The sequence below is a fragment of the Eucyclogobius newberryi genome, unplaced genomic scaffold (genome assembly GCF_026437365.1).
Source record: "Eucyclogobius newberryi isolate DKJ021-1_F unplaced genomic scaffold, fEucNew1.0.hap1 SCAF_2, whole genome shotgun sequence".
Classification (NCBI taxonomy): domain Eukaryota; kingdom Metazoa; phylum Chordata; class Actinopteri; order Gobiiformes; family Gobiidae; genus Eucyclogobius; species Eucyclogobius newberryi.
This window is the reverse complement of record NW_027315834.1, coordinates 11,675,950-11,687,260: the sequence shown is the minus strand read 5'-3', so window position 1 is coordinate 11,687,260 and position 11,311 is coordinate 11,675,950. Positions and strand designations below refer to the sequence as shown.

General features: G+C 41.6%; 1 protein-coding gene across 1 annotated transcript in view; it reads right to left on the bottom strand.

Moving 5' to 3' along the window:
• Positions 1-2,198: 2,198 nt before the first annotated feature.
• Positions 2,199-11,311, bottom strand: part of ppp2r2ab (protein phosphatase 2, regulatory subunit B, alpha b) — a 32,728-nt gene continuing 23,615 nt past the window's right edge. The window contains exons 7-10 of the mRNA XM_072453570.1: positions 9,188-9,352; positions 8,193-8,362; positions 6,270-6,361; positions 2,199-5,098 (exon numbers count right to left, since the gene is read on the bottom strand). Of these exons, the coding sequence (XP_072309671.1) occupies positions 4,819-5,098; positions 6,270-6,361; positions 8,193-8,362; positions 9,188-9,352 (707 nt within the window). The 3' untranslated portion in view covers positions 2,199-4,818. The remainder of the gene's footprint in view (positions 5,099-6,269; positions 6,362-8,192; positions 8,363-9,187; positions 9,353-11,311) is intronic.

Here is an 11,311-nt window from a genome sequence, read left to right as displayed (position 1 = left end):
TGGAGCAGCGGGGTGACGTCACGACAGAGCAGAAGCCAGAGCTGCGTTATAAACCCACAGGCCGGAGGCGCCGCAGTCTCAGACCTGTCGGTTTTTATGAGACAACACTGCCGCCTGCTGCTGCTGTTTGGAGGATAATGTTTAATGTTACGACTTGTGTGTTTATCACTTTAAAATGTACAATGTTCATAGCAGCCAATAGTTTACTTGCATTCAAATATTACTCCATCCATCCTCTTCCGCGGCGCCGGGTCGCGGAGGCAGAGTCTGAGCAGATGCCCAGACGTTCCTCACCCAAGACGCTTCTTCCAGCTCTTCCAGGGGGATCATGAGGTGTTTCTCTGGCCAGTCACTCCACCTCGTCCTGGAACAGATGCCCGGTCCGCCTCAGCTGCCTCCGCTACACATGAAGGAGCAGTGGCTCTACAGCAAGTTCCTCACCCCATTTCTAACGTAAACTCCTTTCCACAGTTTGTATCTGTGATTTTCCCCTTTGTCATTGCCGAAAGTTCATGACCAAATTAAATGTTAGTCATACTTTTCTAGGTTTTAATCTTGTTAGTATGAAAAATAATCAACATTAAATTCTATATTTCTTCAATATAGGCCTAATATTTGTCATTAGTTAAAGAACATTTTTGGACAGCACAACATATCAAGAAAACTTTCGTCTACATATTGATTTTGTGCTACAAAAGCAGACAATATTAGCACCGTCTCGTGTAACTGTGTCCTGAAACCGATGAAACAGACGTCCCTGAAATAGCAGCGTGAAACTGCAGGTGTGGAACTGTTGCCTCCGGGTTGCAGTTTGACAAGAGTGGTCAGATTACATAATAACACCCAAGGATGTGCACCACGCTGCCCGACACACACTGTACACGTTGTAAACTGATTAAAGCACAGACACACACAGGTTATTTCTGTTTGGAAAAAGGCGACGTGCATGAGCTCACGTTCATGGCTTACGAAGGCATGTTACACACACACAGACACACACAGACACACACAGACACACACACAGACAGACAGACACACAACACACACACACACAGACAGACACACAACACACACACAAACAGACACACACACACACACACACACACACACACAGACAGACACACAACACACACACACAGACAGACACACAACACACACAGACACAGGCACACAACACACACAGACACAGGCACACACAGCTGGCACCAGACGTTGACGATGGGTTTGGACTTTTCCAGACTCCACATCAGCTGTTATGAAAACTGGAACTTCTTTTGGATCATTGAGTTTAGGTTACAACACTGCAGTGGAAGTTGACCCAGATACTTTCAGACCCAGATACTTTCAGACCCAGATACTTTCAGACCCAGATACTTTCAGACCCAGATACTTTCAGACAAATGAACTTATACCGTCGTCCAAAAGGCTAGACGTTTGAGAAAACCCATGCCAGAAAATAACGTCAGTATTCCCATTAATCCACGCAAGTTTTTGATTAAACCCCCTTTCACAATCCTGACGTACGCATAACGGTCCCGGGATGATAAAACAAACCTTCAAGTTTTGGAAGTATTCATGGGTTATAGGCAAGATTTTGAGGACTTTTCCAGGTAGTTATTTTGTTTTCAATTGTTTTTTCCTCCCAAGACAAGGAATGCCAGAGTTGTCATAGTTTGATGGAGGAAAATCAACTAAGAGGCAAATCATGACCATAAAACAATCATAAAAAGGACTGTACGACGATGTATGGGAACATGTTAAACTTCATATTAATATTAGTTCTTGGCTTGAATATAAATGGTCATTAGTTACTCTCATAACTGGAGCAACAATGGAAACAATGTACTGCCTCGTCTCTTTGGAGATGTTACAGCAATAAAAAAACTTATGTTAGTTAAGACTAGTTTAATGCCATGCTGTGGAACATTCCAGGCAATACTGTAACATCGCCATGGAGATAAGTCGTCTGAACCAACCTGTCTCATTTGATCTGACTTCAGCAGCCGAAATGCTACAGGTGCCACATTATTTCCCCGGAAAAAGGCGCAAATCAAACACAATTAAGCACTGCAAATGTAAAATATGAACTTTTGCATGAACGCAGCCACGATGTACATATTGTGGTTTCCCTCGTATCAAAACCCCCTCAAAAAGCGGAGGTTAGCGTGTCCCGCCGCCGAGAGTCAACCACACAGATGCAAAAAGTAGTTCCTTTATTATTATCATCTTCACCGTCATAGATTAAAACTGTACTCATACATCACGAGAGGCATCAACATCGCTCGAATCCTCCACCGTCTCCAAATACATCGTGGATTCCTCGAAAGCGGCGGCCGACACCGGAGTGCCGCCCGTGTATTGTACCGTCACGTACAGTCGCGGCGGCCAAGTCCTGCAGCAGCTCCAACATTTAGTGACCAGACGCCTCAAATAATGTGTTTTGTTTCAATTCTAATTCCAAAGTCAACAAAGATAACGACGTGTCCAGTGTCAAATCCAAGCTCTAGAAGACGAAACGACAAAAATAAAACAGCAAATTTTGTGTCGTAAAAACGGACGGAACCGATTTGGTAACGTTGGTTTATTATAAATACGACGTGATATTTATCTTAACTGCACCCGACTTGATCAACATAAATATTTATCGTTATGTTGTTTGTCGTTTTCTTGGACCTTTGGCGGCCGCTGAACCTGAGGCACAACGTCGAAATGGAGTGTGTTTGTGTGAGTGTTTACGAGGTCGCTTCGGTGCGTTTGACGAAAAACAGAAAGACGACGACAGTATGACGGATGAAATAATAAAAGTTCTACAAACAAAATATAGAAAAATAAACACTACGGTGGCACAGAGCGATGGGGTGACGACGACCACAGGGTTTGTTTTTTCCCCCCAGGTGTTTTACAAAAAGCGTTTCTCGTCGACGACGGAAGAAGACGGAAGAAAACGTGGCGAATGAAGAGAACGGAAATTGGCACGAAATCGTAAAGCGTCGCTGTGGGTTTTTCAAGTAGTTTTGTACGAGTGTTTAAGGTCGAGAAGCCAGTGAAAAGGGGGTCTTTATTTTGTCATAGGACGATGTTAGACGACGAGTCAAACGGTTATTCCGATTGTACATAGAGATGTTTAAATACATATTCAACCAAATAAAGTTCTTTTGGATAGAGAATATTTACGAATGTGTAATGTTGATGAAAATCTTCTTTTATTGACATTTGATTTAATAATGTCTCTGCCTTTGTAATTAAATGGTCTTTTTGCTTGTGTTTTACAGTCTGTACAAACCAGATTATCACAATGCGACAACAATTCTTTTTTTTTTGTTGGCTCCAACCATATTCACATCTATTGGCTAAAAGTTTTGGTAAACAAGGACTAGATCCATGCATTCTTCCTTGTTTGGAGACTACACAGCATGCTCCGGTCAAGCGCTGCACGATTTGGGAAAAAAATATACAAATATACTGCAATGTTTCCGACCAGTATTACGATTTATATTTTAATACGATTCTGTTCAAAGATCTCATTCTAAACACGTTCAGGAGAATTGAACGAAGATTAAAATAAGTCTATGAACCGTCTAAATTACCGGGTATTAGTGTTTGAACGCAGTATAAAACAGGATATTTTGCCGTTTCTGGAGGATATTACGGTACTTGCAGGCTTTGCGATTTGCGTCAATTAAAATGGCAATTTCGATTTGATTTGGATAAACTGTGCAACCCCGCGCTGGTGTCAATATTTCAGTGTCACTTGTGTTCCATCACCATACAAAGCAGAAAAAAGTGTCTCTAAATAAACGCATGTCAATACTGCATTAATATAAATCGCTTTAGTGGTTTTCAGTGCTTTTTATTTGCCTTTCGCTCAACGTCGATGCTCCTGTTCACAATGCACCCACAAACTCTAAGAATCTATATTTAGTCGATTAACCTGTCGATCGTGTCGTGTTTTAATAGTCGATGAATTACTTTGGAGGGATTTTAAAGGAAAACGCATGGTGAGATCTCTTGAGGTTTGGGAGTGAACATCGAGTTTAATCTGCATTTTTTACTGACAAATACACGGTTTACTAGTAGTTTTCTGTATTAATAATGGTAATTTTGTGATCTTCTGTAGTCTTGTGGTCTTGCCAGAGCACTTGGGGTCAGATATTTGGTCGAATTGTAGAGATAATTTAGTTGCTTTGTCAATTCATCGGTCGATTCTGTGAGATTTTTTATTAGTCGACCAGTTATTTTATTGATAATATGAGGATTTATAAGGACCACAGCAGAAAGGAGAAGTCATGGACAGAGTTAACTGGAGTTTTGAGAGCAGAGCCTCAGTTTTTTACAATTAAATTAGCTGTTTATTAGTACTTTTCAGCATAAACAGTTGTCGTTTTTCATTACTTCTTGTCCATTCTTTATAGTTCTGCCCAACGTTGCCAGTGCCACACCTCTTTTAGTCGACCAACTGACACAGACGACCAAGAACTCCTTTACTCTTCTACCGCCCTCAATTACTTGGACTACTACGCACGACACTACTTGAAAAACCCCGCAGTAGCACTTTAAAGCATGAAGGCGGGTATGTCCCTCTGCTGTCGAGTGAAAGGGGGAAATAGCGAGGCCTCCTCTGTCCGGACGCACACGGGTCAAAGTGGCAAAGTCTGATCGGCGCCAGCAACGGACAACTGCCGCGTCGAGAGCCTGCGTCAATTTTCTTTTTCTTTTTTTTTCCCCACAGAGAGAGAGCGAGCGAGCCGGGCGTGACCACAATAACCTCACCTCAGCCGCGCCTAGAAAAGGGGCCGGTCGTAACTCGCCCGTACGCCGTTAAACCACCTTGTCCTGGAATATGTAGAGGTTGTTGGTGGTGGCCACGGCGATGATGTTGTCTTGCGGGTGCCAGGCGGTGTGGAGGATCTTCTTGTTGAAGTCCAAACTGTCCACGCTGATTTCGTCCTTCTTCCGCTTGCCGCCCGCGCACACTTTGCGGGGCTTGAGCACCTGCAGCGGCTTGCTGTTCTCGCGCGACGCCTCCAGGGTCACGTCCCGCCGGTGGCCGCGCTCGAACATGCGGAAGAAGTTGTTGTAGGAGCCGGTCATCACCACGCTGAGGGGCAGAGCGGGGAAGTGTCAGTGTTCACAGAGGGAGCATGCGTCCAGCTTCATTTAATTCGTTTTGTCTTTTCAACATAAGAAAATTATGTGTTCCTCAAAGACTAGTGATACTTTTAAGGACGGATATAATACTTTTTTGGCATTGTTCCCTTCTCATAAACACACCTGGAGTAGTATTTAGCTTAATTTACACTCGTTAGATGAATTCTGGTTAGAAAGTCCTCTCCCTCCAAACGTCAACACTTTGTTCTGAATCTCCTTGATAACTGACGTTTTCTTGATTTGTTACCTAGAATCTTTTCTGTTTAAGTTTCTTAAATAATTGCGAGACTATCTGAATTACTGCAGTCTAATCACAATCGGTATGTTCATCAATGTTCATCTTAAACCGTGTAATCCCTCTGCAGCCAGTAGATGGCGTCAAATCTCAGTGCCTCTGACAGGTCGGACTCCTCATTGAACTAAAACAGTTATGCATCTATTTTGAATATTGCTAAAATAATAAAATTGTTATCACTGTATAGCATTTTTTGTAAAGTTTGTAATTGACATCACATAAGGAAGTTACCCAAACACTGGGCAAAAACTCATCTATCGTCACATTTTTTTTTCATTTAGCAAAATAAAAATAGATTGTTTTGTTGAAATAATATTTAGAAGGTCAAAAAAGTTGTTTCTTTATGCAAATTATGCGTAAACTTTGACAGGAATGAGTGTCCCTACAACTTGTTCTCAATGTTCTCTCCACAAATACCTAATCAATTGGTGTAAACATATCATTTATATGTGCGAGACTTATAGCGAGACTTAAAGCAAGGCGATATTTACAGCTGCTCCTATGAAACTGAGTTTTACAACATTTCAAAGACTTTACATGCGTCATTTACACAAGTATGCGTCATTTAATGTAGTCTATACTTATCTAAAATGTTCCGTATTAGTTCAAATTAGAACATATAGGCTTATAAAACTCGATACATAATGACATTACTTAGGAATCGATAAAGGAAATCGACAATGCCATTTATTCTTCCATGTATTCTTCTCCTTTGAAGTGCCGAGTGTTGATTCCCAGCCTGTTCTGCACGTTTGCCCGGGTTTGCATGTGTTTAAATTCCACTCATACTGTGGGGCGCGCGCCGGTTGCGAGAGCGTGTCCTCACCTGTCGTTTCCGTTCCAGCAGCACTCGAACTTGTCGAAGATGCAGTCGTTCTCGTAGAGCGAGCACAGCTTGCTCCTCAGATACTCGTGGACCTGAAGAACACGACAAGAGTTCTTACAGCTGCACTTGGACCTGAACAAGCTGCACGTCCAACAAAACTATCTAATAAGATGCAAAGGGGCAGTCTAGAGGAGATTGTCTATAACTACAGGTAGAGGTGGGCAATATATGTACATTTAGATCATATCGTGACAGTTGTTTGAGATGGGCAACGTTTTTAAACTGCAACGAATACATTTTTACAATACAAGACAGATTTTAACACATTTTTGTTGGACTGATTATCGTTATCAGGTCGATAAGTTACATGAAAAAAAAATCTATTGTGAAAGATGATTTAGAGCTTTGAGATTGCCTTTTCTTTTTTCATTTGCTCCAAAGCTTTCAGATCTCGTAGGTTTTTGGCTTCAATTGAAATGGAAAGTCAGAAATGACCGAAGTGAACAAATGTGACAAGAAAACCAGTGGATCAGGTCAAAATTGTAAATTAAAGTTGTTTGTAATGGGGGAAACAAACAATTACTTTAGTATTCGACTAATGCAATTCAATTTTTGATTAGGCCGCAGTTATTTCATTACTTGGTTTACGGATTTTTAAATGAAATATATTGTACAGGAGGGCGAAATATTATATTTTTTCTTCCGGGTTTCCCAAAAACGCACCAGGGGGAGGAGGGGAGGGGAGACGCGGCGCGCAGGAGCGTGTAACAGTAGATTTAGCGTGTTTTACATTGGTAGAACTGACGCGTCTAAGTGTGCAGTCTTAGTCACGGCAAAACGTAAACGGTAAACGGGTTTAAAATGTGTATTTGCTATATAAAGGCGCGCAGCAGACAGGGAAACGGGCGCGCGCGTCTTCACATGTTCTCCCGGGGCCGTGTGCAGGTGACGGAGCTGCTCCGTCAAAACAATGCTTTCCAAAATAAAGGACTCCCGCAGGAATTTGGCGTACAATTGCTTCACGCGCTTTTATCTTTTGACTTAATACCGCTTTTTATATTTAATTTAATGCTATTTTGCGTTGTCGGTGGTACTTTATACAAAAAAATTGGATAATAATTTATTTATATTGTAGAAATCAATAATCTAAGTGCGGCGGATCCGTAACCCAAGTAATAAAATAACTGCAATTATTTCTAATGTACATTGAGATGTTTTAATTTTTAGGCCGTGGCTGGAGAGCCGCGGCGCGGTCAAATGGCTGCGCAGTTTCAGGGACCGCGGCATTTCCCTTATAGCCCGTTATAGCCTCATGGCTAACCCTAACCCTAACCTTAACCTTAACCCTAACCTTAACCTTAACCCTAACCTTAACCCTAACCTTAACCTTAACCTTAAGCCGGTGCAGTCTAAAACGGCACTAAAACGCGGTCAAATAGCGGCAGTTTCAGGAGCCGCGTCGTGCGGCCGGCACAAAAATAACGCGCCGCGGCTCTGCAGACACTCCCTAATTTTTAACCAAATAAAGATTAAAATATGATGGAAGACTTCTAGATGGAGAATATCTACAAAATAAAGAACATTACTGATTCAAATCTCAAACGGATGTAATAATTCCACCGTCTTTTTTATAAAAAAGGTCTTTACGTCAGAGTTTTAGAGTCCAGAGAACTATAACAATTATTAAAATACCATCAATTATATGACTAGTATAACAATATTCGACTTTGTTCGGCCAGATTTAAAACCGGTTTCATAAAAGATGCCGTGATTAAGCAACAAAATCTCCGTGGGCAACACCCAAATGAGGAGAAACGAGTTAACGACTCATCACGCCCCGCATTCTCTGGATTCAAACTAAATTACGCGATGCACCCATGACCTGCTTCACTGGGCGTGGCGGGGCGCGCTCCTACTGATCACCTGGTAGGTCTCCACGGGCCGGCTCTCCATGTTCAGGTCCCAGATCTTGACCGACAGGTAGTCCCGGGTCATCATGTAGCGGCCGTTGTGGCTGAACTTCACGTCAGAGATGGAGGAGATGATCTCGGAGAAGAAGGAGCGGTTACTGGGGTCTTCGGGTTCCTCAAACACTGCGAGACAACGGAACAGTTGGATTAGGGCTGCAACGGTCAAACTGAGCATGACCAGTCGACTTTAAACAAATGATCATAGTTGTATTTCGATAATCGTGATGTTATCTGGACTGGACAGACTAAAGCGCACACAAAAAGACCTTCATTCATAATACACTTCAAATATTCTCTAGAAGCTGCAACTAGGAATGTCAAAATGAGCAGGTTAACCAAGAATCGTGATTATTTACCGTAGGTCAAGAACCAAAAAATAATTATAATCGGGACAATTTTAGAAGCAAAAGTGAGTATTTTTGTTCAATTTATAGCCCCAAAAAATAGATCAAAATAACTTTATCTGCAGTAAACAGTAACATTTTATATTGTCTCTATTATCTCTAGCTGCAACTAACGATTATTTTGCCAATTGATTAATGTAGCCATTATTCTTTTGATTGATAAATTAGTTCTTTAGTTTCATCTGGGTCAAATTGTATAACAAAACACAATATTTTAAAATCTAAAGTGATGCCAGTTGACGACATCACGATGGAGTTTATTTACAGACAAAATAGTAATTGTACTCGTTTTTAATGTAATAATTGCTTGGTCTGAGTCATAAAACCTCTTTTCTGAGCACAGTGCATGTTATAGTCTGTGCATAGACCAAATAATGATTATTCAGTTTCTAAATTGGCTGAAAATTAGCTTGATAATCAATGAGTCGCCATTTACCAATTTACCGATGTTTGTCACCATGTTTCAACCTTTATTTTGTTCATAATGTATTCAAAAAGTCTAAATGTATAATAAAGTTTGATGTTCACACAAACAGAATCTTACGTTTGGTGTGTTTGTCGCAGAGCGCTGAGGCCCTCATGTCGCACATGCGGATGGTGCCTTTGCTGCTGCTGTAAACAAACATGTTGCACTGATGAGGGTGGAACTCCGCGGCCGTGATCACCTCCGTCAACTCCTCCATGTTGGCCGGCTTTATGTCCACGATGTCTGAGGAGCAACGAGTTAAGGCCACAAACAGGACTGACAGCCAGACATTACATTATCTAGTGAAGAAGAGTATAACTAGTGGCAGAGTTGTGATTTCACTCTAATTGTACACTTTAGATACAATATATTCAAAATGCAACGGCTGAAAGGAATATCTACCTGAACATGACAGTACAGAAGGCAACAAGGCCCACCGAGCTGTGCCTCTACTGTAACTAAACCGGCCCAAAACAGAGCAGGCGAAGTACCACTACTGCTGCTGCTAGTAGTAGTAGTGCTGCTGCTAGTAGTAGTAGTAGTAGTAGTGCTGCTAGTAGTAGTAGTAGTAGTAGTAGTGCTGCTAGTAGTAGTAGTAGTAGTAGTAGTGCTGCTAGTAGTAGTAGTAGTAGTAGTAGTGCTGCTAGTAGTAGTAGTAGTAGTAGTAGTAGTAGTGCTGCTAGTAGTAGTAGTAGTAGTAGTAGTGCTGCTAGTAGTAGTAGTAGTGCTGCTAGTAGTAGTAGTAGTAGTAGTGCTGCTAGTAGTAGTAGTAGTAGTAGTAGTAGTAGTGCTGCTAGTAGTAGTAGTAGTAGTAGTAGTAGTAGTGCTGCTAGTAGTAGTAGTAGTAGTAGTAGTGCTGCTAGTAGTAGTAGTAGTAGTAGTAGTGCTGCTAGTAGTAGTAGTAGTAGTAGTAGTAGTAGTAGTAGTGCTGCTAGTAGTAGTAGTAGTAGTAGTAGTAGTAGTAGTAGTAGTAGTAGTAGTGCTGCTAGTAGTAGTAGTAGTAGTAGTAGTAGTAGTAGTAGTAGTGCTGCTAGTAGTAGTAGTAGTAGTAGTAGTGCTGCTAGTAGTAGTAGTAGTAGTAGTAGTAGTGCTGCTAGTAGTAGTAGTAGTAGTAGTAGTAGTAGTAGTAGTGCTGCTAGTAGTAGTAGTAGTAGTAGTAGTAGTAGTAGTAGTAGTAGTAGTAGTAGTAGTAGTAGTAGTAGTAGTACTGCTGCTGCTAGTAGTAGTAGTAGTACTGCTGCTGCTAGTAGTAGTAGTAGTAGTAGTAGTACTGCTGCTGCTAGTAGTAGTAGTAGTAGTAGTAGTAGTAGTACTGCTGCTGCTAGTAGTAGTAGTAGTAGTAGTACTGCTGCTGCTAGTAGTAGTAGTAGTAGTAGTAGTAGTAGTAGTAGTAGTAGTAGTAGTACTGCTGCTGCTAGTAGTAGTAGTAGTAGTAGTAGTAGTAGTAGTAGTAGTAGTAGTAGTAGTAGTAGTAGTAGTAGTAGTAGTAGTAGTAGTAGTAGTAGTAGTAGTAGTAGTAGTAGTAGTAGTAGTAGTAGTAGTAGTAGTAGTAGTGCTGCTGCTGCTAGTAGTAGTAGTAGTAGTAGTGCTGCTGCTGCTAGTAGTAGTAGTAGTAGTAGTAGTGCTGCTGCTGCTAGTAGTAGTAGTAGTAGTAGTGCTGCTGCTGCTAGTAGTAGTAGTAGTAGTAGTGCTGCTGCTGCTAGTAGTAGTAGCAGTAGTAGTGCTGCTGCTGCTAGTAGTAGTAGTAGTGCTGCTGCTGCTAGTAGTAGTAGTAGTAGTGCTGCTGCTGCTAGTAGTAGTAGTAGTGCTGCTGCTGCTAGTAGTAGTAGTAGTAGTAGTGGTGCTGCTGCTAGTAGTAGTAGTAGTAGTAGTAGTAGTAGTAGTGCTGCTGCTGCTGCTAGTAGTAGTAGTAGTAGTAGTAGTAGTAGTAGTAGTAGTGCTGCTGCTGCTGCTGCTAGTAGTAGTAGTAGTAGTAGTAGTAGTAGTAGTGCTGCTGCTGCTGCTAGTAGTAGTAGTAGTAGTAGTAGTAGTGCTGCTGCTGCTGCTGCTGCTGCTAGTAGTAGTAGTAGTAGTAGTAGTAGTAGTGCTGCTGCTAGTAGTAGTAGTAGTAGTAGTAGTAGTGCTGCTGCTAGTAGTAGTAGTAGTAGTAGTAGTAGTAGTAGTAGTGCTGCTGCTGCTGCTAGTAGTAGTAGTAGTAGTAGT